This window comes from Aulonocara sp. 'chitande type north' Nkhata Bay, linkage group LG10 (genome assembly GCF_057382095.1).
Source record: "Aulonocara sp. 'chitande type north' Nkhata Bay isolate Kocher_YH1m ecotype deep benthic linkage group LG10, A_spYH_male_GT1.1, whole genome shotgun sequence".
Taxonomy (NCBI): domain Eukaryota; kingdom Metazoa; phylum Chordata; class Actinopteri; order Cichliformes; family Cichlidae; genus Aulonocara; species Aulonocara sp. 'chitande type north' Nkhata Bay.
The window spans coordinates 17,121,915-17,149,479 of NC_141353.1; the positions used below are offsets into that span (position 1 = coordinate 17,121,915).

The following is a 27,565-nucleotide window of genomic DNA, read 5'->3' on the forward strand; positions in this document are numbered from 1 at the left end:
TACCGAAAAAAAGAAGATTTATTCATAACACACGTGAAAAGACCCAGGAAAACCGAGTTAACGATAAAAACACTAACAAAATAACACTGAAAACCGATAAAAACCCTGAAAACCATACATTTCACACCTGAGCCTCAACTCTCGCGGCCCGGTACCAAACGACTCACGGACCGGTACCGGTCATGTTAAAAGAATGTTGGAAATTTGATCAGAATACGGTGAAAATGAGAGAAACAGACATTTTTCTCAGATCATTGTGTTAAATTGTCAAAATCGCCGTGTTCTCTTTAAGACTATCAGCTCTACTCTAAACAACCCTGAAAGCCTCTGCTGACACGTGTCATCAGTTCCTTTCTTTCTTTGTAAACAAGGTCGAGTCTGTCAGGTCAGCAATAGAACTTCCTACAGATGACCCATCAGTGTTTATTCCATGACTGTAAACATGTTTCCATTCGTCACTTCAGTCTTTACTCTGAAATACAGGAAATGACATCATGGCTCAAAATCTTTGTCGTTCAAACAATTCTTTATTTAACATTTATTTAACTTTATTTAACAAAATACATTCAATAAAAACTTCAACTGAAACTGATTTTTAATCCAACCACTGAAAAAAAAGGTAACGACTGAACACAAACACTACAGAAGAACAATTTATAAAGATTAACATTGAACTATAGGAACAGTTTGATTCATAGCCTCATTAGAACTTTAACTTAAACTTAAGGAGAGCCGACCTGAACTCTGTGGAGCCTGATCTCCAGGGTTTTAAGTTGGACTCTGAAACCAGAAGAGGATGTTTCTCTCTCTTCAGATTCGCTGTCGTCCTGTGATGGGAACGGTTTCAGCCCTGCGTGATCGCGCTGATGTTTGCACAGAGCAGATAATGAAGTGAATGTTTTGGCACAGTGGTAACAGTGAAACAGTTTATTAGTAACGTGGGATCGTTTGTGTGCAGAGTATGAACTGAGATTACTGAAGCTCTTGTCACACTGCTCACAGCTGTAGTTTCCTTCCATGTGTGTACGTTCATGCTCGTTACGACTACCTGACTGTGAGAAGCTTTTGTCACAGTGTCTGCACTTGTATGGTTTCTCTCCTGTGTGGACTCATTTGTGTGTTTTAAGCTGACTTGCAGTGGTGAAGGATGACCCACACTGATCACAGAGGTGCTTTTTGACCCCACTGTGAAAGAGTTCATGTTGTTTTAACTCAGCTGATGTGGGGAAGCTTCTCCCACATTCTTTGCAGTATTTCAGTTTGTCTCCAGTGTGTTTACGTTGATGTATTTTTAGGCCGGCTTGCTGACTGAAAGTTTTTCCACAGATGTCACAACGAAAGTCTTTCCCACCACCACAGCGATGACAGGGTTGAGAAGTGGATCCATCTGTGTCGCTCTGCTTCTAAACAAAGACACAAAGACAGTGTAAGTCAGTCCTTCAACACTTTTATCCTGAAAGTCGCCTGAAATAAAGAGCAGACGTCCAGTTACATTTTACTGTTTCGATTAACACACTCAGTTTACTGGGCTACAATAACTACAATACTACCACCATAATACTACAGCAATACTTATTTAATATTACAGTAACATCTGACTTACACTTAAATGAAATGAAAACCTGAATAATGGCTCAGAGCTACTCTTCGGTGCAGTAGAAGTGCTAACATGCTAACACAATTTAATGAGCAGACTTGTTCCAAACAGTCAGACTGAACTTACAAGAATAAAATAAAAATACAAACCTCACAGTAACTGCACTTGTAGAGTCTCTTTCTGGTGTGGATCTGTTGGTGTTGTCTCAGGTACTGTGGAGTTTTAAGTCTTCTCACACAGGTCACATTGATAAGGTCTCTCCTCAGTGTGGGTAAACATGTGGCGTTGTAACTGTGTGTCTGTTGTAAAGTATTTGCCACACTGATCACACCAGTACACATCTTCTCCGGTGTGAATGCGTACGTGTATATTTCGGTACCCTAGCTGGCTGAACGTTTTTCCACAGATGTCACAGCTGTATGCCTTAATTCCAGAGTGGGTAACTAGATGTCTCTGTAAGTGGCTACTGTGAGTAAAAGCTCTGCCACACTGATCACAGCTGTAAGCTTTAACTCCACTGTGGACGACTTGGTGTGTTTTCAGGGAATTCTTCCAGGAAAACGACTTTCCACACAAGTCACAGCTGAACGGTCTCTCTCCAGTGTGGATGAGCTGATGTTGTTTTAGTTTAAACTTCCAGGTAAAATCCTTCCCACACTCGTCACAGGTGTATTTTTTCTCTCTCTTTCTTCTGTGAGGTTTGTCGGCCTCCTGAGAGCGCTGACTTCTCGGTCCACGTTGGTCCTGCAGTGACAGAGATACAAACAGAGGCAGTGAGTGAAATGCAGTCATTAAACAAACTGAAGCTTCAAACTCCCTCCATTAACACTAGTTTTAAACCTGAAGGTGGAGTGTGGCACCAAACACCTTAAAGGTCTCTTATCCCCACCTACTGGTAGTAGTAACACATTACATCCAACCTGCTGTTAAAGATAATTAATCATTGTTCAAACACTCTAAAATCATGCCCATCCCTCCTGCCTGTGCACAAATATTAATGCTAACACACTCAGAATAGTAATAAATGTTTACCAGGTCTGTACTTTTTTATATTTCCTGTTTGTTTCCTATTATATATTTCTATAATTGTATAATTTATTCGATAATAATAAATCATATGTAACAGTTACTAGCTTGGTTCAGTGAAGGATGATGTCAGAGTCTGACTGTAACCTGACGTTTTTTTTTACTTTTACTCGCTACATTAAAAAAAAAAAAAAAATCTGTATTTTCTACTCCTTACATTTTCAACACAGGCTTGTTACTTTTGGTTTAAGTCATTTGAGGGGAGTTATTTCATCACTGCGGGCATCAAAGATTAAATTGATTTGAGCCTAAACAGTAACACATGAAATCCAATCCTGCATCATACACCAGGCTGTGTGGTAAAGTCCTATAAATGGAGCATGTAACGATCACTGTAACACAAACCGTAAATTTTATCTGAGTTTAAAGGTTTAAATCACCGTCAATTTCATCCTTCTATGATTCAGAGTTTGGCGACATCCTTATCATACAGAGTTCCGTTGGCTGAGTTGGGGAAAAGTTCTCAATAGAGTTTTTGAGCTCAGCAAAGAAATCTATCAGTTCATGGTGTGAGATTATTATATTATCTTATGCCACGTTATACCCCTAATTAAAGATAGTGAAATTATTACGTAGTTTTAGTTTGCATTATTCTCCTGACTTTGAAGAAGGTGACAACTATTACAGTTATTAAACTGATTTGTATTACATTAGACTGCTGATTTATTGTGAATGAGTGATATTGTTTTATGATGCATTATACTGCTGAGGTATAAGAAATACTGTTTTCAGAGAGTCATGGCCTTATTTGTCTGATTAGAAGAGAACAGAGCATACCGGAGAGGTTTTCTGCCCCATCTCATCAGGAGGAGATAAAACAGGGAGCCAAGGCCGTCACTTAGGCGCCGTAAGAGAGAAAGAATGTGAATGTTTAGGTTTTATGACTAGGTGGAGGGGGGCTGAAGCTATAAGAATGTGAGAAACACTCAGACGCTTCGAGATCAGGCGGACACCCTCCCGCGCTCATCTCCCCTCCGGATGGTTTATGCTCAAAAGTGTTGAATTGTATGGAATAAAAGATTGTTGATTGAGCATTTATACACCGAGTATTGTCCTTCCTTCAGCCCAAAGATCAAAAGAATTGGGAGATTTAACAATGGACATGGCATGTATGATGCAGTGAAGGCATTTCAAGTGAAGCTGTCACAAATGCACCAGTGCAACCTGTCTCACTTTCCCTGTTGCCAAGTAATGTTGAACCAAGTCGGCGCACTTTGCTGATAAACTGAGCGCACTGAGTTCGCGGTGCTTTGGTGACTGTGAAGCACAAAAAGAGAATTTCAAGCTTCTTCTTTACGTGGAAACTGCACCTGTGCAGATTCAGATGGAGCTGCAGTGTAATGGTACACTCAAGGCAAAGTACGACACTGAATGGCCTGCACAGTTTATTAGTTCCATTCCTGCAGCAATGCCCCAGCTCCGTCTACATGCAGCTCCAACCTTGTGTATGTTTTCATTTATTTTTTCTGGGGTTTTTGCAGCATGTTCATATTTCTAACTTGCATAATTTTGACAGGATATATTTTTATGAAGATCAAAACATTTAAAGTTAAAGTTGATTTTTTAAGTTTATTTATTCTGGAATAAAATTCCTGTCTGTTTTTATTCATATTTCTGTTTAAAAAACATGGTTTTAGTGTGTTCAATAAATGTTTATCTTGTTTGGCCCGCGACCTAAAGTGTGCCTTGAGTTTTGCTCCCTGTGCAGTTGAGTTTGACACCCCTGGTGTAGAGGATGGAAATCAGCCAGGACAACTCATGAAACATCTGCAGACATCTGGTTGAATTCAGTTGTGTACATCCACAGAGAGCAGCAGGTCAGCTGATCACATCCTGTACATTAAGAGCATCGACTGGAGCTCTCAATAGAAATGATTGTGAGCTGTGACTCTTTTCCCCACACTGAGCCACTACAGCTGATTTTAGGGTTGAATCCTGCTGAATCCCACTTTAACCTCTTCCCTGCCCATTTTCCTCTTTAGAGGCAAAGTCACCCTCTACAATGTAGGCATTGTATTATTACATGAATATTACATTACATTAATATAGCACAAGGTTCAGTTAGTTTTGCATAATATATATATCAGTACTTCATCTTTTACCCCTTTAAGACCTACCATAGAACCAAGAGCTTATGTTTATATTTTTACTAGAGATGGCACGATACCACTTTTTTATGTCCGATACCATAAATTTGGATATCTGCCGATACCGATATGAATCCGTATTTTTTAATCAACAGAACTGTTTTTTTTTAAATATCTTGCTGTTTTTGTATAAGTTCATACTCAAGTTAAAAAACAAAACACTAAAGCTATTCTGTTATACCTGTATGCAAAAAATACACAGCACCCAAATATTTCATAGTTCAGTAATAGTGATCAATCTAATACACTTAATCCTACTCCATCCTCCCTATTCTGGTATTTTAAGGAGTAAGTAACCTAAATAATAGGGCTCTAAAACTCCCAGCAAAAAAAAAAAAATAGATAGGGAATCACCCACCCTCCACTTCATGATGCTTAATCAACATAATCAACTTTAATTTGATGCAGTGTGAAAAAAGATTCACAGAAATCAATTATTTTTCAAGAATAATTAAATAGATTCAACATCTTTCTTCAACAGAATTGCAGACTGCACAGATGGTACCTTCCCAAAGGAAAAAGTAGTAAAGCTTACTAGGGTATATTAGGCTTAGTTACTATATACAGTCATGGACTTCTATACATTTTACATCAGATTAAAACTTTGGGTGTAAGATTCAGATAATTATTTATTAAAATCTAGACATTTTAAATGAGAATAAGAAAGAAAAGGATGTCTTTGTGCCCCCTTTTCCCTGTTAATGCCCTATCGGCCACCCTGGCTAAACTTTGCTAGATCCGCCCCTGCACAGTTACCAGCCGTCAGCTAGAAAAGGATCCTGGTGTAGAAAGTAATATTAAATAAATTCTAACAACAGCTTATCAAGGTTAAACGTGCTGCTGTTGTTCAGCTGCTGGTTTCCTCTTTCTGGCGCGAAGTGGGCAATAAACAAACAAGAGAGACGGACTCGCGACAGAAAAGCCGATCAGCTGATCATGATTTCATGACTGAAGTAGCAGCAGGAGAGGGAGGGGGAGAGAAGAGGCAGTCGCTCCATATATGTTCCATCGCAGGAATGCTTTACAAACATTCAGAGACGAACTTACACACTTGCTTTACTTCTCTCTGGGATAACTTCCTCGGAGATGAAATGCCGGATTGGTAGCGAGGCTACAAATACACACAGCCGCTCTATCACGTGAGCACACTGCTCCGACGTGCTACGGTTATGAGCCGAGTTACGCCATGTCGCAAGTTTTGTGAGGTGCTTTTTTGAAATTTAATGGATCGGATTACATTTTTTATTTCTCTCCGATATCAGATCCAGTAATTTACGTCAGTATCGAACCGATACCGATACGTGATATCGGATCGGTCCATCTCTAATTTTTACATGCCCTTAATGCAGGGCTCTAGAGTGCGACCAATTTGGTCGCAAATGCGACCTGCGAACTTTATATGCAGAACATTGTAGAATATTTTGAAGGTTATCTGCTATAAAAAGCCAGACAAGGAAAATCTCCTTCATATTTTTCTGTGTTTTATTCTCAGTTACTTTCACACAAAGGCATCTGCTGTGATGTTCACAATTCTGAAGAAGTCAGTACTGATAAATGATCAGAATTATAATATTTCTGACTGTCTGAGGCTAAGTTGCATCGAATCGGGACTTTGAAAACCGGAATCGAATGGATTATAGAAATCAGTGATGATACCCAGCCCTAGTGAGCAGCCTAGGCACGACAGAAGTGGATGTAGCTGTAATAGGAAAAGAACTATTGCTAACTTTTCTGTTAAGTTAAGGCCTGATCCTTCTGAAATTCATAGCCAGTGCTCTGACACGGTGTCATCAATCTTTGAATGCTGAAAAAGCACAGTGTATCCAGAAAAACACATTATATTATATAAATTATTATAAAATTTGTGTGCGCCTAACTTTTGTGCTGGTACACCTAACTTTTTAAAGTTAGGCGTACCGGCAAAAAGTTAGTCTAGAGCCCTGCCTTAATGCCATTTTGGGGAGCATTTCAAGTTGCTATACATCAATATGACCATTATATCCCAAATGTTAATAATATCTATGCATTAAGTCCATAGTAACTACATAAAGTGCAAAAAACTGCAATAAAATACAAAAAAATTTAAATTGTTTTTGTTTTGTTTTTTACACATATTTGTAGTTAGAAAATTGTATCCCTCAAAACTGTAAATTTAAAAAAGTTGCACATTGTTTCCAACCACAGGAAATTTGTTTTTGAGCATTTTTGAGGAAAAACAAAAATAAATATTATAATGCAAATTTGCAAACAAACAGCATGTGCATCAAAATAAACTATTACCAACAGTGCAGTTTGAGTTCTAAGCATCCCAGAAACAATACAGAAAAGAATAAAATCAAACATGACTTTTAAAAACACCAGTATAGGTGTCGCTGAAGGCAGGTTTTGGCAGGTAAAGTCGGACATGTGATAGTTCACGCTGGCATCTATTCCAACATAGGAAGTGCTATGAACAGCAAAGCGTGTTTCTGGTATATTATGTTTTTTTGCTGCAAGTGCTTTTTATGCAATTTCTGCAAATACATATGTGGAAGGAAACGTGACCTAGGGCAAGCTGATGGCATAAGATGTAAGTACAACTATTCCTAAATAAAATAATTGTGTTAGCTTAAGTGCAGTTCTACCGGGATTTTAAAATTGTTACGCAAAACGGAGCATTCCTGCTCCAATAGGCCTTAAAGGGTTAATGGAGTATTTCTTAACACTAGTATCTGTCACCTTCTTTGTCGAACTCATTGTTTTCTCTGCAGTGGCTGAGCTGAGTCCAAGTAGCGTAAATGTTCCCCTGCTGCTCCGTCAGACTCTTCTCCTCCTCCTGATCAGCTGGGACACAAAACAGAACTTTGTTAGGCTCCACACTGCACTGAAGAGTCAAAGTGTCTCATATGTTCATCTGAGAGCACAAACAACAAATTTTAGCTTCCCTGGGTGAGCAACTTGTTTAAAACATACACAAAAGGTTTGAGCACCGATACCAAATTCAGCAGTATGGCACACCAGTACCAGGAGAGCAATTCCTCTTTAAAAAAAGCCCTGGCAAAGAACAAAAACAGAACAATCGATGGACCTGCATAAACGAGTACAGTGTTTCCCAACCACTGTGCCGCGGCATATATACGTGTGCCGTGAGAACTGATCAGGTGTGCCGTGGAAGATTATCCTATCTGAGTGGGTGTAGAAATCTGAGCCATGATCTGAGTAACCCTCATCACTCAGTCACACTCCGATTCTCTACTTATATCAAGTCCATTGCACTACTTTCAAGCATTCTGCAACCTGTCCTCTAATTTATTCTTACTGTCTTACTATTTATATTGTTTTCCATGCACAGTTGGTGTGGAGCACCCACAATTTAGTTGAATATGTACAAAGACAATAAAAGACTATTCTATTCTATTTTAAAAACTCTGCAGTACTTTTAAAACACAGATCCCCTCTTGGGGTTCGAGGCTGTATTTGTTTTAAAAATGAATCTCTGGTATCTCTGGCCTATCATTATTATTTTGCTAACAGTTAATCAGGCTCATTTACTGAATACTGATCAGAATTTATCAAATTATCTTTGAAATGATTCTAACAATCACATGCCCTGTGGGCTGACACAACTTTGCTGATAAGACAAAGGCAGCTGTGTTTTAGTCTGGAATACATTTATTTTTTACCTTTCTTTTAAATTGATTTCATTATAGCACTTTTACCGCCAACATATTTGGATTTTTTGGCGCTGGAAGTGACCTTATATTGATGATGGCTGGCGTTAGCTAGCTAGCTAGCTAGCTTGGATAGCACGCTGCATTCAAAAACTATGCAGGTGCCACACAGTGACAGAGATGCTAACTAGCGCTTAGTAACAGACTAATAAAGTAATAGAAACTCTGATTACACTTAGCTAATTTAAAAGCTTTCTTCTAATAATAACACTGTTTTCTTCTCTGTGTTTCATTAGCATTTGTTAATATTTTCTTGTAAATTAGTTTATAGCAGCTTGACTTGATGTAGAGGCTTTTTCTTTCAACTGGTTCACAAATAACTGACAACAGAGACCGAGGAGAGCAACAGAAAACTTCACTCAGGAGCTAAATTCAAGATTGACTGAACTCAGATCAAAGTTACCTTAGTGCTTCACTTTAGATGAGGAAGAAAAATAAACTAAAACACAAACACAATGAAGCGGGAACTTCGCGGCTTCTTCTTCTTTGGGGTTTTCTTTGGCGGTTAGAGCTTTAAGGTGCATTACCGCCACCTGCTGGACTAGATGGTTCTTAAACTAAAACTAGACATTTAAAAGTATTTTAATAAACAATAAAAACAAAGACAAAATGTTTCAGTGTGTTATATTCATGAACATAAACATCAGATGGCTTCAGCTTACGCTTACCCCCATTTATTTAAGAGATTTTGCTCTCTGCAGGCGAGGATTTTTTGTTTAGAGGATCTTTGTAAGCCTGTATTTACTTTAAAAGAAGGGAAGCACTTCTTCATTCTACAGAAAAGGTGACACATTACAGATGAGTTCATAAAAAGTGTCTCTGTCACTCTTTCAAGGCTCTGTCACTTTTTCTTTTTGACTGGAACAGCATGGTAAAGTAGGCCTAGGCTGCCATCTTGTGGCAGTGTGTTGTTACTACAACATATGAAATTGTGTTTCTATTGGAAATATAATTCAGCACCACTGAGCCGCTCTCTCAGTTACAAACTGAACCTGTTTCTTAGACATATAAATCACTAAGTACAGTGAAGCTTTTGGTTTTGTAAAAGTGTTTCTTATTCTAAATGCATGTTGATTTTTATCAGGGTGAAGAGCAGTTAGCAGTGCATTCATGGACATCTTTAAACTATTATTTGAAGAATCTTTGGTGATGATGGCATGAACTAGAAGCGCGAGCTCCAGGTGAGACTGCACAGAACAACAAGTGTCCTTAAACTGCATCAACTGATGACTTCTCACAATTTTATTCCACTGTGTGTTTTTATCATTGAACGTTTCTGTCTTCAGGTTTCTCTCAGACCAAGATTGAATGTGATGACAAGGGTGATGGATGGTGTGACATGTGCTGCTGGCCCACAGAACCAGGTGAGTATGCTGTCCATGTGCTCTGCAACAATGAGGACATCCAACACTCTCAGTTAAGATTAGTTTTCATGATTGTTGCCTCAAGGCCTGAGATCATGGTGGTGGGCTTGTGATGGACACACATGGCTGAAACCTCTCCTGTAGAGGCTAAGCCCAGGCTTGAAACCACTGGGGTGTTCGTTGGCGGGGGTGACGCGATGTCACTGGTATGCATGAATTTATTAAACTTGATACAGTCCAATAACTCCAGCCTTACTCATCCTGTCCTTCAGATTCTTTATTTCTAGGATTTAACAGCAGCGCAGCGGTCACAAACTGTTTGCTTCCTCCCGATCAACAACACAGCTGCCGCTAATTACGTGTGTCTACCTTAAATATCTTCACAAACTCAAAATGTGACCTCTAGCACCAAACGCTTGCTGCAGTTGTTGGTGTCAGAGGTGACACACAAGGTATAGCACAGATGTCGTTATATTGCTCCAGCTGTGTATTGCTAGCTGTGGGGAGGCTTTTTATCTTGTTTACAGCATCTCTCCTGAGCAGGAAGCTCTGCCAGCCCAGCTCGGCTCTGAGCCAGACGTTATAGTATGAGTGGACCAAGATGATGGTGCTTCCCATCACACTCCACTCGCCAAATACACTCTCTGATACACCACAGCACACGGCAACCTGGTGAGGTAACAAATCACTGACAGTGAGGCAGAGACAGTGCTGATGCATTACATGACAGTGTTGGTTTACAGTCAGAACTTAGCAAAGAGTTGCTGTACGTGTGTGTGACACATACCAGAACCTCCAGCAATCTGTAGGTCCCATTTACACAATATATGACTTCATCCATGTTCTCCACTGGAGCTTTATGAAACTCCTCCACCATGAAGAGAACAACAGGTCAACAGAGTGCCAAGCACCTGGCGGTAGAGTGTTTCAGAGTTATTATGGAATTAAAAAACAAGCAAATATACATGTTTAATTATTATTGGCCTGAACTGTTTGGGTAGAGCAAGTTTAAACTATTTAATTTAATGTTTTTGCACACTGCGATGCGGTTGTGTGTTACCTGGAGAGAGGTGAGGATTGAGGAGGAGATGATGATGAGAAGCCAGAAGTCCGTGTGGAAGAACTGGCAGATCATAAAAGCCATGTACGCTGGAAAGATCAGCAGGAAGGGACAGAGAGAAACTGCACGGAAGTGCTTCCACAAACTCCTACGGGATGGGCAGCAAAACCAGCGTATGAGAAAGCAGTCAGGTTGATAACAGGCTTTGCAAACACACATTCAGTCAGATTACATTTATTGATGTCAAAAAGACAAACTGCCTGTTTAAGAATGAAGAAAGAAGGACAGTACACCGTAGTATTACTTAACTTATGATGTTAGCATGAGTTGTACTGATGACCATAGATAATGAATTCTGTGATAATTAACTAACTGCCCATAGTTATTAATAGTTGTTTATGATCAGTAAAAAATAAAACAAACAGTGGGACACAGAGTTTTCTTAAAAATAAACACATGAAAAAAGTCTTTGGTATATTATCTTAATTGCCTCTAGATGCTCCCAGGGCTAGGACTCAGCTATCTCCAGCATGGACTGCAGGATGGAAGCAACAACAATAAAGAGGATGATAGAGAGGAGGAAGGCTCTGTGGATGACCTGCAGCTCAATGAGGCCAGTTTGGACAGCAAGGATTAGCAAGGTGATCCCTTCAGTCATCCCCCTGCACAGAGAGGAAACAAATTAGAGCAACACACCACAATTATATGCCTTGGCTTTGCACTCAAGTTGGAGATCATATACACGTTTATCCAGACTTGACCTTTGGGTATACAATGTCAATTATTTTATCCTATTAGACAGTTGTGTGAAATGCAGACATCCTTAAAGAACAGTGTAGTAGCGGCCGGTAATAAACCAGTCCTCATAAAGGAACAGTGCTCTTTAATGAATTCAGCACAGACTTTACATCGTAGAGGTAACAGGGAGACACAACAAGTTATCAGTTAGCCATCTAACTATACTCTAACTCTAAAACTTTTCCAACTCCACTTTACTCTTATTTCACGACACCACCCTCTAGTGGTGCAATATGGTACGATCATTACAGGACAACATCTCTCTCTTTATGAAAAGAGTTCACCAAATAGCGTAGTACAGAAATAAAGTAATTCACTGTTTAGCAAGTCACACATACACTTGTGAACTTAAATGTCGCAATAGTTATACCATCAGAATACTACAACTAGCAAAGTTTAATAAGCCTGAAACTATATTGCACTCCTACGTAAAATGAAAAGAAATTATTATTCCAGTTTTTCCATGACAATTTTTTCTTAGTGCATTGGTGGCAGAAAATCAGTTCTTTTTAAACTCAAGATAGAACAAGTAATAACATTTCTCTAATGTTCTTTTTCAAGCAACCTATTGTGCTACAATATAGTCTTTGTGCCAGCGAGGCTTGTACTTGACGCGTGGCAGTCTTCTGGCAGTAGGTGAGCCAGTCTGAGTGTGGTGCAGCCTAGCAGCTCAGTAGGTAGAGTGGTGGCCCCATGATCGGAAGGTCGGGGGTTCGACTCCACTGAACGGCTACCCTGAGGTACCCCTGAGCAAGGTACCGTCCCTACACACTGCTCCCCGGGCGCTGCACTGGTGGCTGCCCACTGCTTCACTGGGTGAATGGGTTAAATGCAGAGGAACTATTTCCCTATGGGGACTAACAAGCTCACTTTACACTTTACTTACTTTTACACAGTGTCAGCGTTCTTTTCAGTCACTGGGCGACAGCGTGCTAGATGAGTGGCATTCCAACTCTTTCCATCACTCAGCAAGAAGGCATTCAAGCCTTTGGCTTTTGTTACTGTTACAGGAGGGGTAAATCTGGGATGTCCTTTGGGAACATGGTGGGGTTTCCTTATCCTCACACTCTCTCCTGGTAGAAAAGAAGGTTTCCGTGCGTGACGCCTACCATCAGTGTAACGTTGCATTTTCAACTGATATTTCTGAACTGAGTGACGTGCAACGTATCCAGTGGAGACACAGCAGGAGGCAAAGGGAGTACATCCAGTATAGTACGCATCTTCCTGCCACACAGGAGTTCTTAGGGAGAGGGAAGTAGAGGGAAGTAGTTGCATGCGGTGTTGCACAGTAAACTTGAAGCCAATCCAGCACAGTCGCCTTCCATGGTTTCGACTGCTGGATTGATGTCTGGATACAGGTGCGGAGAACACGTCCTACTGTATTTCAGTACCCCCAATGCATGACAACTAATGTGACCAGATCCAAATAAACGTAGGACCAAATAAATGTGGGACAAAGTGCAGTGACTATAAGGGAGAATGACATGGACATGTTACTCGTACTGAGCAATGGGTTAAAAATGTGCTATATCTGACTCAAACACACACACAATATGTAAGCTAAAGCTTGAGAATCAACCACTCCGTATCGCCATATAACCCCAACAGACCACTTCAGTCTCAGAGTGCTGGCTTACTCATGGTTCCTTGGGCATTTGAAAGTAGAAAGGGAGGCAGAGTCTTTGGCTTTCAAGCCTCTCTTCTATGGAACCAGCTCCCAGTTTGGATTCGGGAGATTTTGTTACCCTGCAATAGGTTTATGGTTCTGGGGGCTTTCCATGATACACAGAGTGTTTCTTCTTCACTCATCTTTTTTCGCTCTCCTTGTATTTGTACACTACTCTGCATCATTAAATATTAATACTTTCTGTCTCTCTCCCACAGCCTGTCTTTGTCCTGTCTCCCTCCAGTCATTCACACACACACACAGGGTCAGTTCAAGTGGCTGCCCCTCCGTGAACTTGGTTCTGCTGGAGGTTTCTTCCTGTAAAAGGAGAGCTTTTCCTTCCCACTGTCGCCAAGTGCTAATTGTTGGGGTTTTCTATGTGTTATTGTAGGGTTCTTACCTTACAGTATAAAGCACCTTGAGGAGGTTGTTCTTGTGATCTGGCGGTATATCAATAAAATTGAATTGACTGTGAAGCACAAATATGCTGTATTTATTTAAATTTCTTTCTCTCTCTTTTTTTTTTAGTATACACACTTCTGTAGTCCCCCTTAATCTGGACATAACTGTTGAAAGTGTCATCTATTTCACATGCTATCCGATGGTTAAGTGATGACGTGACAAATCCTACTTCCGGGCCTAAAGTAGTCTGCGTTTAATATGGCTTTTGTGTTGTTAACATGTTTAATGTTTTGTATTTTCTTCTATTTGATCTCAAAAAGCTCCTAAAACAGTCAGTGATCACTGTTGACCTCCCTCGGCTTTTATTACCGCTAATCATTTATTTAAGCTCAGTTTTTAAAACCTTAGAATGTAACTGCAGCCCAGCCCATGCAGCAGTATATAAATGACTAACCTCGTATTGTGGATGGATTATCTCAGTTGTTCTCCTGGCTGAAGTTTGGTCCTTTTACAGCATCCTGCCATGCGATTACATTTGTTCCTGACCACCGAGAACACTCACGTTAACTTTTATCGAGTGGGAAAAAAGTTAGCTTGTTTATATTATGCTAACATAGCTGTGTTGCTAGCGGTCACATAGCACATCATTATATACCAGCTAGCCCAACTTCAGTAACCCTACAAACGTCACTGCTGTTTAGCTTTCTGTCTTCATTTATGTTGGAAGTGATAGCAGAGCTGTACATTTTCATTTGTTTCCAAAACCCCGCAGTCAGGACATGCTATATTGTATTTAGATAGAAGCTAGCGAGCTAACTCCCTGCTAACTTCTAACTCCGTTAAATGTCATAAATTCCGTTTTCATGGATGCCTGGATGTTAAACTCAATTGTTACACCTGGTAGAGCAGAACGCTGATCATTTTATTAAAGATGAAAGACTTTAGACAGTTTTTCAACGCTTAGTAATGCCATAGTTATCGTTTGATATATGGACCTGCAGCAGAGTTTAGGTCCAGACACGGCTAGTGACGTCAGACTGAACAAGGAGACGACTAAGCTCCAGTTACATCAGTGCAAGTAAACAAACAATATATATAAGAAGAGTAAGAAAATAAATATACACTTTAGGACTAGGGATAAAGGGATCAATAACAATTTAAAATTTACAGTTTGATGATTTAAAGTCTCACACACAACCGAAAGGGGAGGAGGGGGCGGCTGCTTCCAAATAGAGCGCATTTCATTCATAATGTTGTAAATCCAAGCCCATTATGTATTCATGATTTGAATCCTGGGTTGTGTGAAATCTCAGAAATGCACCCTAGACAAAGTGAATCTGTGAAAGGTGTGTTAGATCATGTTGTGGTGATCCTTGGGTTGAGGGATGGGTGTTCATACTGCAGTGCAAAATTAAAACCAATGGAAGATGGACAAGAAAAGTTCAAAGCCATCAGGTCTTCAGTTTAGAAAAAAGAGAAAAGAAGAGGAGGAGAAACGAGCAAAAGATACAGGTAAGCAGATGTGTCATTGGATAATGGCAGGTCATCCTGAAACAATCAGAATCAAAATACTTTATTAATCCCTAAGGAAATTATGTGGATTACAGTTGCTCCAAGAAGAAATGGTAAAAATAGTAACAGTAACGGACTAAACTCCAAACAATATATTATATTACAGATTTTAATATTAATTAGTCATTGTCAATTGTTGATTTGTTCTGTTCTCATTGTATGACGAATTATGATGGCTGTTTGGTAGCCGTTTGCATACTATGCATACTCTCTCTCTCTCTTCATATGTGTGTGTGTGTGTGTACAACAGCTTTATGTTAATGTACAAATATGTTTATGTGGTTTCCATGGTTTTTGCATCTTCTTTAAGTGCGCGTCATTCCATCTCGGATTTGGACAAGACTGGTAAGCTCTCAACTTGCTCTCCGTCTGATATGATCAGGGTTTTTTGTGTGTTTTCTTGAGGTTTTGCGACGCTGCGTGTTAAAGGCCTAGCAGCCGTCATTTAGCCAATGTGAGCCACTCTGTAAGAGCAGGTGGGAGGGAACAGCTGCTTCTGTTGTAAACGTGCTTCCGACTTGGAAATTTCCTCGGTCGAGTGGGTTATCTGGCATTTCCCCTCTTGAGTTTTCTAAACACTAATTTTTGTCGATATTTTAAGTTTGTTAGTTGGACAGAGTTAAATTAGATGTCGAAAGTTACTCTTGTCTACTGGTGTTTGTTATTTAAAAGGAATCTGACAAGATGATTCAAATAAAAACAAACGGTCAAAAACTAATATTTGGCTCTCACTTATGCTAGTCTGTTTTTGAATGTAAACAAATCATCCAATCTAACACAATTTCTGATACTTGTTTGCTGAAAGTTTAGGCGATGGTATGAGGGCAGTGTTTAATATAGCGTTATTTAACTATAAGCTATAAGAGACTTAGAGCTTTTTATTGTCATTGTGCAGTTTTTTGCACAGCGAAATTGGGTATAATCTGTTAATGTGGCTTTTGTATTTAGTTGTTGTTGTCCAAACTCACTGTACTGCTACCTAACCAGTGTAGGATTGATGTAGTATTTAAGTTTTCTTTCCCTTTCCCTTTTTCCAAAATAACAATGAGTTGTTGTTGTTTTTTTTGTTTTGTTTTGTTTTCAGTTCATAAACGTATGTGTCTATGTTCCTAATGCAGCTATGAACAATGACCATAGTTGACAGATCTTCAGAAAAGTCTGACCACGAGTCAGCCGGACTCGGACCTGGAGCTGCTGTGTACAACAGTACACCCTCCTCTGAGGACCAGCCCAAGGACCAAGGGGCTGGTCCTCAGAGTACACCCTCCTCTGAGGACCAGCCCAAGGACCAAGGGGCTGGTCCTCAGAGTACACCCTCCTCTGAGGACCAGCCCAAGGACCAAGGTCAGAGCAAAGCCTGGCTTTTTTTCAAAATGTCTTTTTAAGCTGTTTGAAGATTTTTATTGTCAGACAGAATAGTTTTCCAACCAGTTTTAGCAAATATGGAACCACACTTTTTAGCCATTATTTACCCATATTTGTCAGAATTGGTTTTAGTAACGTACAGCTAATCTTTTTGCTTCTGCTTTCACACAAGTTTGACAACTGCTTTTGTGGGTGTTGTGTTGCTGCTTCCCTTCTCCGTTCATTCATCCAGTTATGTAATGCATCCAGCTTTGCATGATCAGTCACTTCAGCTCGTGATGCAATTGCTGTTTTTATATAAAGACCGGCAGCCCAACTTGTTTAGCAGAAACAAAGGAGAAGGCAAATTGTCCTATCTTTCTTCCTGAGGCTGTTTAGGAGTTTTTCACAGTGGCCAGAATCACATTATATAACTGTTAATAGTTGTAGCTATTACTGTGATGTCCTGACATGACTTTGCCATGTGCCAGTGTGTGGTTGTATAAGTAAGGTGGCATTAAATTATCTCCTTTTTAAAATGTATTGAAACAGATTTTTAGTAATAATTGTGGCTCTGTGTGTCAGTGATCAACAGTGGCGATGGAATTGACTTGCCCCAGAAGGTGCTGTTCTCACCAGATCGGCTCAGCCTAAATTGGGCCCAGGTTCACCTCATTGGTGCAGGCCTCCAGAACATGGGGAACACCTGCTTCCTCAACTCAGCCCTGCAGTGTCTCAGCTACACCCCTCCTTTAGCAAACTACATGCTGACGCGGGAGCACTCCAAAACATGTAAGTTTATTTCACCAACAGTGGTGTTACGCAGTCCTGCGCTGATTCTCACATTGTATCACTCCTTACTCACTCAGTATTTTGTCTCTGTCTCTGCTGCAGGTCATGAGCCAGGGTTCTGTATGATGTGTACCATGCAAAACCACATCATTCAGGTTTTTACCAACTCCGGGAATGTCATTAAGCCCATTGGTGTACTCAATGAGCTTGGGTGTAAGTGGATGACTGTTGTTGCTGTGCTCTGTGCAAAGTGTTTACCTATATTTTAATGATAGGAGGCGCTGTGTGACTGTTTACCTTTTGTAATTTTGGAGGGAAATAATCTGGAGGGATTTTGAATTCTGTTTTTAAATAAGTGTAAACTTGCATTTAACTGTGGTATCCTTTACAATAATTCACCTCCTGCTTTGTTTTTTGGTTCTGTTTTTCCTCGTTCCCCTCACACAGGGATTGCAAACCACTTCCGCTATGGAAGCCAGGAAGATGCTCATGAATTCCTGCGGTGCACAGTGGATGCTATGCAAAGGTCCTGCTTACCTGGAACCAAGTGAGTGTCATTTTACATTGCATGCATTCTAAACAAGTTAAACACACAAAAATATTTTTACTTGGGCTTGACAGTGTTTGCACTTTATTATGTAGTAAGATCCATAATTAGCTACGTAGAGGTAACACCGTGACAGTAGGAGAATATGAAATAAATCCTTTATCCTGTTTTTCAGGAAGTGCAGTTTATACTAGTTCCTTTTAACTATTAATGCTTCAATTGCTGAGAGTATTTTTCAGAAATGCAGATTCCTCAGTCTCTTGCCTGACTGACACCTCAGTTTACATACTAGGCAAGCCACTTGATATAATACCTCATTATTATATCAAGTTTTTTAATGAACTTGACTGCTCCAACACAGAAAGTATTCTTACACTGGGTGTGGTAGCTTGTTTTGGTAACAGGGCTTGAAAAGATCAGAAGCGGCTTAAACGTGTAGTAAAACAGGTGTCTGGGATTATGGCAGAGAGCTGCCAGACTTAGTGTCTAGTATAGATTTCTTCTGAGGCAACAGGGTAAGCAGTGTGAGCAGGAGCACTCAACCCCTCAGGTCATCTCTTATTCACCCTAATGGCATTAGTGCTATTATTGCAGCAGCAAAATTCAGAAAATCCAGGTTTTTCTATGTGTTACTATAGAGCTTCGAAGTCTATGTGCACATTTAACCAAAACTACACGTTTAACAGATGCACTGGGCTGAGTGTTGTGCTTCTTGTTAGACTCCTAAAAATAATTTATTAATTCATTTATTTTTTTAAGAACCTAAAGTGTCAATTCTCATCAAATCAATTCTTCCCGTGTAGCAGCAGATGGCCTCTTAAGTAATTAATCGTGCTCCAATTCCTCCTATTGTCTTTTCTGCTACTTGAATACTGTAAAGTGATTGTCTGGTTCCAAAATGCTAAAAAATAAATGGTCAGTCAGTTAATTGTTGCACTGTCCTTATTAGTTAACTTTTGTGCTTTATCTTTTTATTATAGATTGGACAGGCAAACGCAGGCAACCTCTTTCATCCATCAAGTGTTTGGCGGGTACCTAAGATCCAGAGGTAAGTCACTGTTTTTTAAGGTTTGATTTATTTTTCTTTTATTTGTCTTTTTATGTCTTACAGCTTGTGTGATACTCATAGCACTGATTTCTGTTTCAGTTAAATGTTTAAACTGCAAAGCTGTCTCAGATACATTTGACCCTTTTCTGGATGTCACTCTGGAAATTAAGGTAATTGGACAACATTCAAAGTGACGTTGCTACTATGTATTCTCTGCATTATGGAGTGTGAGGTTTTTCCTCTCTCTCTCTGTTCATATAGACTGCTCCAAATGTCTCCAAAGCTCTGGAGCAGTTTGTCAAGCCAGAACAGCTGGGTGGTGAAAATGCTTATAAATGCACCAAGTAAGTCAAAGAGATGCCAAACCATGATGAGTTTTAGTGTTTAGGTGTGATTTTTGTCAACAAGCTGAATGTTTGTTTCCTTCAGGTGCAACAAAATGGTAACGGCCTCAAAAAGATTTACAATCCATCGCAGCGCCAATGTGCTCACCATCTCACTCAAACGCTTTGCAGACTTCAGTGGAGGCAAAATCACAAAGGCAAATGGCCAATAGTGTCTGCTTAAGTCATAAAGATACATGACAGATGCTTTGTTTTATTATAAAACAGGATATTTGCATGTAATGTTTGAATTTTTTTGTTTGGTGGTCATCAGGATGTGAAGTATTTGGAGCATCTGGATCTGCGGCCCTTCATGTCGCAGTCCCACGGGGAGCCCCAGCTCTACAGGCTGTATGCTGTGCTGGTTCACTCTGGATTGAGTTGTCATACTGGACACTATTTCTGCTATATTAAGGTACTGGCTGTGCCCGAATCTGTTTGAATGCTGCTGTTGCGTAGTACAAACAAACAAACACCATAAACAACACATTTCAGCAGAAAACTACTTTGTATGCATTGAAAGAAAGAAAAAAAAGACCCCTATATAACCATAAGATTCTTCTTTTTAGCTCAAATTCAATTCAGAAACTGAATCTGCTGTGTCACATCTCTCTCATTCTGTCTCACAGGCCAGCAATGAGCAGTGGTTTCAGATGAATGACTCGTCCGTGTCAGTCAGTGACATTAGCACTGTTCTCAACCAGCAGGCCTATGTCCTCTTCTACATCAAGTGAGTAAACATCGGTATTTTTAAACATTCTAGGCTTATTCCTTCAGTAGAACTTTTCCCATCATTATTTAATAATGTAGACATGTTTATTCTCACTTTTCTTGTAGAAAATGTATTATTATAACCTAATGTTATAATGTTGATGCTTTGTCATGGTTAATATTCTTTTTTCCATGTCATCAGGTGCACAGATGTGGGAAAAACTGGGGACTACAGCCACTTGAACCATAACGCTGGCGTATCTGGTCAGGCATCTCCCCAGCCGGTGGTGAGCCCAGGCACCATCGCCACCATGCCTCACAACAGTGTTGGCTTCATAGGTCCCCAGCTGCCACCACACATGAACAAGGTACTTCCTCACCTGAGGGTACTGATAATGTTGTTGTTTTTGTTAAACCCAGTGTTTCATGCAAAATACATTTGTACCTTTCAATTGTGTCTGTTTGAAAAGAATGAAATGATATCATATATTCCTTATTGGCCTACATTTGTACAAAATTCCAAATTATATACACAAAGTCATAGAAATCACTGCTCCAATTGGTCATCATGATTTTAATATTCTCTTTTTCCATAACAATGAAATACGCCTTGGACAAATATGACACGTCAATATTTCATTAGTGTTGTCACATCACATCCTGTAAGCATCGTCTGTCTGTGTCCTTTCTCTGGAAATTAATATTTCCAGCCAATATAGGCAATCCATCAACATGGCTGGAGAGTTGGTAGTTATATACAGTCTGTATAAGTGTGGTTAATCCAATGAAGATTTGTAAGGAGATGGCAGTTACTGTGAATTTACAGCAGTTACACAGTGATTAGTAATAAACAGAGCCAGTGAGAGTGAGTGGATATAAGAAAGTCAGTGACTCAGGTGTGTCGATTGGTTCTGTTTGTGAGACTGGAGGAGACGTAGAAATCTTTTGTTTTAAATCTTAGTTAGGAAGATTCCTGTTTGAAAACAAGCACTTTTTGTGAGAAATACAAGAAGTACATCTGCAGAAAGCACACAGTTACATTCTGTCCATCATGTGGACAAAATCGAAAATGTTGAGCATTGAAAAACTGAGAACGTTGGGCAAGTTCAAAATACGTGTTTGTAAGAACGAAAAACCAAATTGTTCCTAAAATAGTTATGGAAAGTCACTGTTGTATGTCTGTGTTCTACATGTTTATCTGATGGAAAATAAAGGTGCTATTGTTTTATTGCAGTTTCTTGACAATTCTGAGTGGATTTACACAGTATGGGTCAAAATGACCCGCAACAAAATCAATGTCACTTTTTTGTTTTTCAACATAATACAAGGGTTAATTTCCAAAACTTCCATATGATCTTCAATTTGTAGCAGATCCACTATCACACAGCAGCTGGAGCAGTTTCAAATGGAGGTCAGTCCACTGCTGCCACCTGTGGCCAAATACCAAGCCTACCATAGCCTACTACTAGATTAACTTGCTATGATGACATTGAGTAGAGGCTGAGTGGCTGCACTTACCCCTGGTACATCCAAATCTACCCACAAACATGTTGAAAGATGCAATGGCAGCAATGTGGCTTGTCAACACTGAAAACAATCAGTAAGCAAAGACAACAGGGATCACTTTTTTCTGTTTATTTAACATGCACAACATTTGTAGTCGCCTTCTGCACAGGGGAAGTCCACACACACTGTGTGGTACCACTTTCCACAGAAGGTGCATTCAATCTACAAGACTGAATGAGAAAGTCAGGGTCATTGTCTGACTGTTTATTACTAATCACTGTGTAACTGCTGTACATTCACAGTAACTGCCATCTCCTTACAAATGTTTATTAGATTAACCACACTTATACAGACTGTATATAACAACCAACTCTAAAATGTTTGTTCGCAGAGAAAAGACACAGACTACGGTAACGACATGTGATGTTACAAAACTAGTGAAATATTAGTGTCATTTCATTCATTTCAAAGGTTTATTTGCATGACGCACAAACAGACACAATTGAAAGGTACAAATGTATTGTGCATGAAACGAATTCAGACGTGCTGCAGATGTGTGTCACAAGTTGATCTGGCTGTAGGCTGTGGCACTTGGCCAGTGGTGGCACTGGTTGACTCGAGTCCATGTTAGTGCACACAAAGTAAACTGCTCGCTTTAGTTGTGAAGCAAAAACGCTGAATTCGGAGAAACAAACCGTGTGAGGGGAACGATAACGACAACAAGAGTCTCCCGATCGTTTACTCTTGTTGTCCTGTGAACAACATCGGCATGGTGTTAATTGTTTGCTGTTTTCGCGATCGCGTCGCGCATGAGGATAACCCTAGGTAAACTCGCCACATTTTTAAACATTTTGTTGTTCAACAGCATCAAGACTGACGGAGTGTGTTTGAGATAACCTCACAAGTGTCACAGATGACACATTTGGCGTTTTTTTGCTAGTGTGTAGGTAGCAGCTCCTGAAACGGAAGTCTGCCACACATCTGTTCGACTAACGCCAGTTGATCTAAACGCCAGTAGATCTGGAACACCGGCAGCCTCGCCTCTGTCAGTGCGCCTCAGGGCGGCTGTGGCTACAATTTAGCTTGCCATCACCAGTGTGTGTGAATGGGTGGATGACTGAACGTGTAAAGTGCTTTGGGGTCCTTAGGGACTAAGTAAAGCGCTATACAAATACAGGCCATTTACTTAATGCTGAAATCTAATCTATTGTATTAAATGGGTATGCTTGTAGTTTGGGTAATTTTGTTATGTCAACAAGTTCTGTTTTAAAACTTAATCTCTTGTTAACTGTTCAGATTGCTGAGGTGATTGATGATCGACCTGAGGAAGTGAAACAGATGGAAGTTTTTAGGACCAGCAACAGATGGAAAGCAATTGGAGGTAAATAAGAAGTCACAGAAGTAGGAGGGATTTGTGCAATATTAAGTTAAGACTGTTGTTTACTATAGTTTTACTTCCTCTCCTAAAAGTGGATCAAAATGATGACACAGAGGAAGGAAATGGAAAAGAACATCAAAATACAGAGGCTGGCTCATTAAGCAGAGGTCGACATGACTCACCCGAGTTGTCTTCAAAGAGAAGAGGACAGGATTCTCCTGTCAAAAAGACCCGGCATGACTCTCCAGACATCTCTCCACCAAAGAGAAGTCGGAAGTACTCTCCGGATGTCTCTCCTCCCAGGACAAGATGTCACGACTCTCCAGATGTCTCTCCTCCCAGGAGAAGACGTCATGACTCTCCAGATGTCTCTCCTCCCAGGACTAGACCTCATGACTCTCCAGATGTCTCTCCTCCCAGGAGAAGACGTCATGACTCTCCAGATGTCTCTCCTCCCAGGACAAGACGTCACGACTCTCCTGATGTCTCTCCTCCCAGGACTAGACCTCACGACTCTCCAGATGTCTCTCCTCCCAAGAGAAGACGCCACGACTCTCCAGATGTCTCTCCTCCCAGGAGAAGACGTCATGACTCTCCAGATGTCTCTCCTCCCAGGACAAGACGTCACGACTCTCCTGATGTCTCTCCTCCCAGGACTAGACCTCATGACTCTCCAGATGTCTCTCCTCCCAAGAGAAGACGCCACGACTCTCCAGATGTCTCTCCTCCCAGGAGAAGACGTCATGACTCTCCAGATGTCTCTCCTCCCAGGACTAGACCTCATGACTCTCCAGATGTCTCTCCTCCCAGGAGAAGACGTCATGACTCTCCAGATGTCTCTCCTCCCAGGACAAGACGTCACGACTCTCCTGATGTCTCTCCTCCCAGGACTAGACCTCACGACTCTCCAGATGTCTCTCCTCCCAAGAGAAGACGCCACGACTCTCCAGATGTCTCTCCTCCCAGGAGAAGACGTCATGACTCTCCAGATGTCTCTCCTCCCAGGACAAGACGTCACGACTCTCCTGATGTCTCTCCTCCCAGGACTAGACCTCATGACTCTCCAGATGTCTCTCCTCCCAAGAGAAGACGTCATGACTCTCCAGATGTCTCTCCTCACAGGACTAGACCTCACGACTCTCCAGATGTCTCTCCTCCCAAGAGAAGACGTCATGACTCTCCAGATGTCTCTCCTCCCAGGAGAAGACGTCACGACTCTCCTGATGTCTCTCCTCACAGGACTAGACCTCACGACTCTCCAGATGTCTCTCCTCCCAGGAGAAGAAGTCATGACTCTCCAGATGTCTCTCCTCCCAGGACTAGACATCACAACTCTCCAGATGTCTCTCCTCCCAAGAGAAGACGTCACGACTCTCCTGATGTCTCTCCTCCCAGGAGAAGACGTCACGACTCTCCTGATGTCTCTCCTCCCAGGAGAAGACGTCATGACTCTCCAGATGTCTCTCCTCCCAAGAGAAGACGTCACGACTCTCCAGATGTCTCTCCTCCCAGGAGAAGACGCCATGACTCCCCAGACTTGTCACCACCAAGACAGTGTTCAGGAAAGTCAGAAAAAATGCAAAGTAAAGGTCAGTGATCCATTTAAATTGTAAAGTGGAATCTGGTGTGGCATATGAATAAAAGTAAAAAGCAGAGACCCATTTAACATGAGTTTTGAATTGAAATTTATTTTAAAGACATAGCTTGATCTAATAATAAATCTTTAATTTTTGTTCAAAAGGCATTACAAAATGAAAATTAACAAATTAACTGTGTCTTTGTCAGATTCAGCCTCCAACAAAAGCAAGCTCAGCTCATCCTTGTTAAGTAAAAAACGCTCACCGGATCCTCATCGGTCAGCGGTGGCTAAGAAGGGTCAGAATAGACATGATTCAGACTCGGATCCGTCTCCCCCGAGGAAAAGGCCCCTGAAGGGAAACGCCTCAGACTCCGACCAATCTCCCCCAAGGAGGCCCTCAAAAACTAAACGGGGCTCAGACTCTGACCAGTCTCCACCCAGGGGGCAGCCACCGAGTGGAAGGGACTCGGATGGAGATTTGTCACCACCTCGTAGGCCAGGCCAGTCACAGGTAAGCAGACTGTGTTGGAACAAAGATTAATGTCAAATCTGATTTCACTCAAATGTTATATTTTTCAATTGTCTTTTTTTTTTTTATAACCAGGGCCAAAGGATGCTATCTGGTGGAAAGGCAGGCCTGGTTTCTGTGGACATTCTAAGGAAAGAGCAAAAGGAGAACAGACGCAGAGAAAAACACAATCAGCCACTTGAAGGTTTCATCAACTTTTCTCTCTTAAGATTTTTTTACACCCATTGATTGAAGAGCTTCATACAGCTTTGCATCTCATTTCAGCTTATCATCTATATTGTCGTATTTTATTTAGTCCTAAAATTAAATAATGAAGTTTCTACATACTTACCCATTCATCCCCTTTGACCAGATGAATCGCGTAACGCTCAGGCGATTTTCAGAGACAAAAGTGGCAAAAGCAGGGATCTGAATTCAGAGAGAAATGAACAGAAAAAGAAAGCTGGTGAAAAAGCGGCAACAGACGAGAAATACGCTCAGTGGGGAAAACGGTAAATGTGCATGATCATTTCAAATATCACAGTTTATGTGATTATATCCACATAAAAAATTATAAAAGTGGTTCAATGGTTTATGTTAAAATGTATGTATAGGTTGGCACAGATCCAGATGCATCACCAGAAACTTAAGGAAGCGCTGCGCGAAGCCCTTAAGCCACTTGAGGATCTTGACCGCATGTTGAGAGAACAGGAAAGAGAAGGCGATCCTATGGCTGCAATGCGCAGGCGTAAAAAGGACCGTGGCACAAAAACACAAGATATTTAACATTACATATGTTTTATTTTATTTATGACTTTATTTTATTTCACCAGGTCAATCCTTGTAAGAAGCTTTTAAATAGCAGCAGTTTTGTTTTTGCTACTGTTTGTATTTTTATTTATTTGTATGTTTGTTTTGAGTTTTGTAGAGAAACCTCGATATAAAGGCCCTGCTCCACCTCCAAACCGGTTCAATATTCCACCGGGGTACCGCTGGGACGGAGTTGACAGGTAGAGTTTGTGCATCGGTGACAGAGGAAAACTGTTGAGGACAGAACTGTAGTTTAATATTGAATGTTTTTAATACACACATCAGTTTGTCATTTTGCACATTAATTGTAAAGAAATTGTGATCATTTTTTTCCACGTCTATATTAAATTTGCGCCTAATTGAATGGATTGTCTTTGGCCTTTTAGCTTGTCGTATCATAATTAATAGGGTTATTTTATTTGTGTCTTGCAGGTCAAATGGTTTTGAACAGAAACGCTACCAGAGGATGGCAGATAAAAAGGCTGTGCAGGAAGCGGCCTATAAATGGAGTGTGGAGGATATGTAAAGGCTTTCAGAAAATGATGAATCTGGAGCAGAGCTAAAGAGCACACCTTCTCAACCTTTATGTATAATTGTTATGCTGTTAGAACAACAAGACTAGATGCATCTACGCAGCAAAAGTTCTTTTTTAAATAAACTACATAGAAGAATTTGTTTCACCTTTCCAAACCCTTTTGATACTGTACCATGTGTATCAGATGGAACTGTACAGAAAAATGAAGTGAAGCATGTTCACAATTTTTGTAAGAAGTTATTCACCGTGGAGCAGAAGCTGTTGTGGTTTCAGTGTTTTATTAAAGAATGTTTTTGTAATGCATTGTCCCAAGAGTGTTCAGGCACCTGTAACTTGGATAGCATTTGACATTCAGTCTTTTTAGATAATTTTATACACTTACCACCCATTTTATTAGGCAACAGTAACTCAAATAACCGCTTGTTACAACCAACATATTTTGGTCCTGGACATAGAAATAGAGACATGTCCCTCATGACTCCAAAATGAAACGTAGTGCACAGCAACCAAATGCTGAAAGAGAGTGTCCACAGCTGACTGTCGATGGTATGGTATAGCTGTGAGGGTTTTGTGTACAAGATAAATGCACATTTGAGAGTTCTGTGGTGTAGCTAAAAAAGACTGACCTACAGAGATGTGAAAAAAGCGGCATTCAAATAAGTCATTCCTTGCCATATTAATCAGGGAGTACATACACTGACAGGATGCTGTGACTCTCACAGTGAGGGAATCAGGTTGGGCTCTAATATTTTTTCTAGCAATGTCCGATTCAGTCTAACATCTGTAAAAGTTTTAAGGCACTTTCCACCAGCACTGTCAAAAAGAATTATGGAAGAATGATTTGTAGAATCAAGGAATCGGTGTCCTGGTTGCACATGCTAGACCAATGGCTTAATAACACAACAATGCTATTGCCTTTAATCTGTCACTATCTATGCTATTGATTATGGTGTAATTATATAAAATAAAATTTTTTTTAAAGTGACAGTATTGTGCAATGAATAAAAAGTTTTATTTATAAA

At 40.4% G+C, this 27,565-nt stretch overlaps 2 protein-coding genes across 6 annotated transcripts; one reads left to right on the forward strand and one right to left on the reverse strand.

Moving 5' to 3' along the window:
* Positions 1-576: 576 nt before the first annotated feature.
* On the reverse strand, positions 577-12,191 carry LOC147320603 (uncharacterized). Of its 3 annotated transcripts, XR_015131277.1 has the most exons (6): positions 11,563-12,191; positions 10,965-11,112; positions 10,692-10,815; positions 7,549-7,653; positions 1,747-2,341; positions 577-1,403 (listed from the first exon to the last, which is right to left on the reverse strand). XR_015131277.1 is itself a non-coding variant. In XM_086308713.1 (3 exons), exons 2-3 carry the CDS (start codon positions 7,564-7,566, stop codon positions 1,820-1,822), a joined length of 540 nt encoding a protein of 179 aa, XP_086164839.1. In that variant the 5' UTR covers positions 7,567-7,653; positions 8,944-9,040; the 3' UTR covers positions 1,520-1,819. The 3 variants fall into 3 exon arrangements, 1 of the variants encoding a protein (XP_086164839.1); XR_015131276.1 differs by lacking the exons at positions 10,692-10,815; positions 10,965-11,112; positions 11,563-12,191 and adding an exon at positions 8,944-9,040; XM_086308713.1 differs by lacking the exons at positions 577-1,403; positions 10,692-10,815; positions 10,965-11,112; positions 11,563-12,191 and adding an exon at positions 8,944-9,040 and having other exon boundaries at positions 1,520-2,341.
* A 2,090-nt stretch (positions 12,192-14,281) lies between these two features.
* Positions 14,282-27,498, forward strand: LOC147320604 (uncharacterized). Of its 3 annotated transcripts, XM_086308711.1 has the most exons (20): positions 14,282-15,342; positions 15,713-15,747; positions 16,521-16,746; positions 17,332-17,538; positions 17,641-17,751; positions 17,986-18,085; positions 19,066-19,133; positions 19,233-19,303; positions 19,395-19,477; positions 19,563-19,674; positions 19,791-19,931; positions 20,146-20,246; positions 20,430-20,595; positions 23,030-23,114; positions 23,204-24,700; positions 24,897-25,201; positions 25,295-25,403; positions 25,572-25,710; positions 25,813-26,208; positions 26,441-27,498. In XM_086308711.1, the coding sequence occupies exons 3-19, from the start codon at positions 16,530-16,532 to the stop codon at positions 25,982-25,984; spliced, it is 3,684 nt and encodes a 1,227-aa protein (XP_086164837.1). In that variant the 5' UTR covers positions 14,282-15,342; positions 15,713-15,747; positions 16,521-16,529; the 3' UTR covers positions 25,985-26,208; positions 26,441-27,498. The 3 variants fall into 3 exon arrangements, with proteins under 3 accessions (XP_086164837.1, XP_086164835.1, XP_086164836.1); XM_086308709.1 differs by lacking the exons at positions 15,713-15,747; positions 25,572-25,710; positions 25,813-26,208; positions 26,441-27,498 and having other exon boundaries at positions 24,897-25,553; XM_086308710.1 differs by lacking the exons at positions 14,282-15,342; positions 15,713-15,747; positions 25,572-25,710; positions 25,813-26,208; positions 26,441-27,498 and adding an exon at positions 15,764-16,218 and having other exon boundaries at positions 24,897-25,553.
* Positions 27,499-27,565: the final 67 nt, after the last annotated feature.